Source organism: Montipora capricornis, chromosome 13, assembly GCF_036669925.1.
Source record: "Montipora capricornis isolate CH-2021 chromosome 13, ASM3666992v2, whole genome shotgun sequence".
Lineage (NCBI taxonomy): Eukaryota > Metazoa > Cnidaria > Anthozoa > Scleractinia > Acroporidae > Montipora > Montipora capricornis.
This window is the reverse complement of record NC_090895.1, coordinates 34,550,913-34,555,912: the sequence shown is the minus strand read 5'-3', so window position 1 is coordinate 34,555,912 and position 5,000 is coordinate 34,550,913. Positions and strand designations below refer to the sequence as shown.

Here is a 5,000-nt window from a genome sequence, read left to right as displayed (position 1 = left end):
ATTTCAGAACCAAAGACTTCAGGTGCCATGTAAACAGGAGTTCCAGCCAAAGTACCTGTGATGTCCGTGGCGAGCTTGGATACGCCAACATCAGTGATCCTCACTTCGTTATCGTCTGATAGCTTGAAGAAAAAGAATGAAAACCAGTGAAGAGAATTGACTAGTTTTCTTTCTTGTTCAATAATGATGAGGAGGATCACAATAATAATAATAATAATAATAATAATAATAATAATAATAATAATATTAATATTAATAATAAGACTCGACAATGCAGCAAAGAAAGTCCATTGGGATTTTTGTAAGAAGAATGAGTTGGAGCATACGGAAAAGTGGTATGAACATGTCCCAGAAGGAGTAGTAGAAAATGAAGAAGTCAAAGTTTTGTAGGATATCAATATTCAGTGTGACAATGTGATAGAGGCAAGAACACCAGACATAATTGTAGTTGACAAGAAAAAGCGAAAGGGAATAATCATCGATATTGCTGTACCAGCTGATGTAAGAGTAGGGGGAAAAGGAAGGGAAAAAGTGGAAAAATACCAGGACTTGAAGAGAGAGATCAGAAGACTGTGGAAACTCAAAATGGTAGAAGTCGTACCCATCGTGATAGGAGCCCTTGGAAGTGTCACCAAAGGATTTGATACGTGGATTGGAAAGCTAGGGATACCATTCAATATTGGAGTAATGCAAAAAACTGCCTTTTTGGGAACTGCAAGGATATTAAGGAAAGTGTTGGAAATGTGAAGAAGAGATAATTCTGTTAGCCTTTGGTCATTTGTTATGACTCGCCTAACAGAAGAAAAGACGGCAATGACAGCAGCCAGAACATGATGTTGAAACTTTATAATAATAATAAATTGGTGACCTGGCACTGGCATGCCCCTTGATCTGAAGGAACTGAGGAAAGTTTTGGTTACTTTTCTCTTATATTAGCCTTAATTTCCACGTGCCTTTCCTTACATGGATACATCAGTTACAGGGGTTGAAAGTTACAAGCTGTTAGGGGTGTATATGTTGCAGGTAAAATCCGTTCTCAGGTTGAATCCGTTTTTACCTAGGTTAATTTTGTGATCCTCATTTTACCGAGATTGAATATGCACTCTATCTAGTTTTAGTACGGTTGCCTACTACTGTCATTGCGCATTTGTTCTGCGCATCTCGAGATACTCGGGTTTCCTATCGGTGATGCTTACTAATACAGGGATATTTTTGCGCGGTTCAAAACTATCCGGAGAAAGTAGATCTTAGTAAGTACTCTTGGTATCCGAAAAGAATTGGGGGTAACTGTGCATTTTTGAGAGATCATAAACCTTCAATTTGAGAAAGAACGCCGTACATCGCTTTGTATTTTAAAGCTGTTGACAAGTATTATTAATGAATTATCTTTGGGAAATGCGTGGTTACCCCCAGTTGTCTTTTTGGATATCAATAACACTTGTTAAGATCTACATTTCCTGCATAATCATAAACCGGGGCAAAATATCTTTGAATTAGTAGGCAGCATCCTTAAAAGAGGACTGAAAACACCAATACCTTCCCTGAAGTTCTGTCTTACGCATCTCAAAGCATGTTCTTAATGTTTGCTGTCACTGATCTTATCGGTTTCTCTATTCATACACTTGTCCATTCAGTCTCAACATTACAGCATAGTAAGGGAACAAAGAACTGTAATATGCCCTGACTGGTACTCGAACTTGGACCCTCCTATCCCTTCACCATTACACCACAACGACGATCTTGCTCAACCCAACACTTCTTTTCATTATTTACTTTTGTGTAATAAGTCAATTGATATCCATGCATAATAACCAAAGCTAATCCCAGCTAACCTGACCCTAATTTTTCTCTAGGCTTAATTGAGGCTCCCAGAAAGTGCGTTTTCATGCAATGCAACCTATTGTATAGGCAAAATGAGGATCACCAATTTAACCTAGGGAAAACGGATTCAACCTGAGAAGGGATTTTACCGGCGACATATATAGCTAAAAGAACTTGTCAAGGAATGTCTATGTTACCTATAGTTTCCTTGAAGGTAATGTGCGCCCTTAGGCCATTTTATTGCTTGGGAGGGCTGGAGTTCCACGGTCACACCTAATTTACGTATACTCCTCACTCATACGCTCTGTTCTTGAATACATCATTGCACCGGAATTACCTGCTGTACCAGAATATTTAGATAGTTTAATGACGATGGACCTTAAGAAAGCACATCCTTGTGTGTGTCTGGAATTCGCCGTCTCACCTTTATTTCCTGCAAATTTGTGTTTAAGGCAAAGGATACTGAGCCTATAAATCGGTAGTTTCCTCGTTACGTCATCGCCACCATGTTGATGGACGAAAACAAAAGATCTGTCATTACCTTTTTTTGTTCGTCCACCAGCTATTATAAATTGCAGCATTGTTATCTCTGTCTTTAAAGACTGGTTCAATGTGCAAGCCACCTCTAACTTACGTTCCAATTAGAACTACTTTAAGCGAGGATATTCCTTATTATTAAAAACTGAATTAAGGATATCAGATTTCCAGCATTTTCATTGGCTCGCCGGACACAGGCTATCAGTTCATATACTTGCTGTACCAAATATGGTCAAGGAACGTGTCTGCAATAAAGCGAGCTGAAAACACTTTTGCAGCTCTGAGAAACCGACAAAGCCAAATAAAATCAACATGGGAGAGTTGTTGATCCTGGAGTTTTTAATAAAACAATTATTCCATTCGGGCTTGCTGGATATAAAATGATTATAACCAACGAGGCGCTGCGCTTCATATCTAGCGCCTCCCCGTAGAATAATTGTTAAAGATCTGGGAACCAAGATAGTCTGAATAAGAAGTTAAAGACGTAAAAATTCGATGGTGTCATTACCATGGGATATTTATAATAATTTATCGGAATGATTACAAGTTGTGGCTGCCTAAATTGGTGAATTCGATACAGTAGAACCTGTTAGCCTAAAATTTGTCAGTTAGACCCCCTCTAAACAAGAACCTGTTGACCTTAAAATTTGAAGCAGGTTCTTATTTTACTAAAATCTAAAAAATTGGTGCAGTTTGGAAAGTAAGATCAATTGACATTTAGAGTTCTCTACAAACGTCCTCTTCATAAAAGACGAGCATTACTTCAGGTTAGAGCTGATGATGTGTTATTAACAGAATATGGTATCATTCGTCCGCATTCCGTACTTTCAATATAATTGTTGCCAAAGGAATTTTAAATGTACATATTGATGTTTTGAAGATTCATATGATCTTTCGATTTTACTTATTATAGTCATTTTTATGTGAATTTTTCAATTCTGTATTTGAATTTTATTCAAATTTTATATAAGGGATAGGAAATATCTTGTTGGATCATAGGGGAAGAAGGGCGAATACTACTAAATTCTGCTATCTTCAACGTGATTTTTTTCTTCAGAAAATAAGAACCTATTTAAGAACCTAGATAGACTAAATTTCTGTTAATTACCGTTTGTGTAAGAACCTGCTTAGGCTAAATTTCAAAATGAAAAGTTCTTAATCGCAGGGTTTTATTGTAGAAGATGTCGCGATTTAAATCATTAATGCCATACCAATACGTTTTCTAGCTTGAGATCTCTGTGGACGATTCCCTTTTTGTGTATGTAATCCACAGCATGAGTGATCTGTTTCGCCCATCGACAAACTTCTCCGACGACTGCAGGATTTCTAGCTTTCCCAGGACAGCGTTCAGGATTCCCAAAAATTCGTTCCCTCAGGTTATCTTTGCACTTTTCCATGACTAAAACCACTGTCTTTGTGCCATTATTATTCAACAGCGATGTTCCATAGAACTTGACTATGAAAGGGTGGTCCAATTTCCTGATATGAAATCAAAGTGAAATAAGGGCATTTTAAGGCCCATCTTCAACCGACAGGATTTTCGACCGTTTGTTTTTGTACTGAAAATTTCGCATTGCTTATCGTAGCGATCTGATTGGATGAAATTCAGCTTTGGCGGGATTTTCATATATGAAAATTGTTCCTACGGCACGCAATGCCTTAAGGGTGACCGTGGGCCTTTGAGTGTTGCCTTGAGGGAATGTCAAAGTGTACCTAAATTCAAACATTTTTTCGTCCACAATATTAATCTTCCCACCAAAAGAAAACATGTTTTACCATTCTCACCTTAAAACTGAGCTTTTTATCTCCCGGGCAAGACGCGCAAAGTTATCAAAACTAGCAGTAGTTTGGACCCACGACCGTGATGTGAGAGCCATGGGTCTATTCTCGATGTTATGTCACAAACCGCTTTGCAATGCAAAATTTCGTTGAAAACAGGAATGGAAAGCAGTTCGTGACGTAAAATCCTCTCACGTCACGGTCGTGGGTCCAAATAACTGCTAGTAATGGTGATTGCTTTGGAAGGGGAGATTTACATAAGGAACGAAGAATATTTGAGTTTAGGTGCTCTTTAAAACTAGTGGTGTAAAAATTAACTCCCGCTACAACAAGAAATTTAAGGAGGGTGTCAACGAGTAAATCTTTTATGATTTCTTTTCTACTTCCGCTTTGGGGAATTTACTGCTCATCCATAGCTCGTACACCTGATGTGGAGCATTGAAACCCTGTTGATAAATTTTATTTTGAGCTCTGTGGATTACGTACCTCAGATTTTCAACCTCTGTTAAGATGTCGCTTGCGTTTATGGCACTGAGTGCCTCAATGCACACCTTCAGTGCAACTGGTCGGGCGCGTCCACATTTGGTCATAATTCCTTTGTACACCACACCGAACGCACCTCTACCAAGGCGATGGGATTCGTCTTCTTTCCAGTCCAATTCCTTGCTGCTGATGTCATAACCAAAGACTTCTTCGAATCCAAAAAGGTCAAGATTGCCTCTTATTTCAGTGGCTTTAAACAGTATTGGCTGGTAGAGGTCAAGTATTTCCTTTTTCCCACGAGTTTCTTCGCTGAGTTCCTCACATAACATCTTGTCAGCTCGGATCAGTTCTGGGATTCGGGCTTTAATCTGCTTTAGACA

General features: G+C 38.6%; 2 protein-coding genes across 2 annotated transcripts in view; one reads left to right on the top strand and one right to left on the bottom strand.

Annotated features, from left to right (window-relative positions):
• LOC138028516 (leucine-rich repeat-containing protein 74B-like) overlaps positions 1-5,000 on the top strand; it is a 29,425-nt gene that overhangs the window by 5,650 nt on the left and 18,775 nt on the right. The gene's annotated exons all lie outside the window — the stretch shown is intronic.
• Positions 1-5,000, bottom strand: part of LOC138028511 (dual serine/threonine and tyrosine protein kinase-like) — a 20,067-nt gene that overhangs the window by 3,102 nt on the left and 11,965 nt on the right. Inside the window, exons 7-9 of the mRNA XM_068876083.1 lie at positions 4,624-5,000; positions 3,570-3,837; positions 1-122 (exon numbers count right to left, since the gene is read on the bottom strand). The exon at positions 1-122 is cut by the window's left edge and continues 3,102 nt beyond it; the exon at positions 4,624-5,000 is cut by the window's right edge and continues 769 nt beyond it. Coding sequence (XP_068732184.1) covers positions 1-122; positions 3,570-3,837; positions 4,624-5,000 — 767 coding nt within the window. The remainder of the gene's footprint in view (positions 123-3,569; positions 3,838-4,623) is intronic.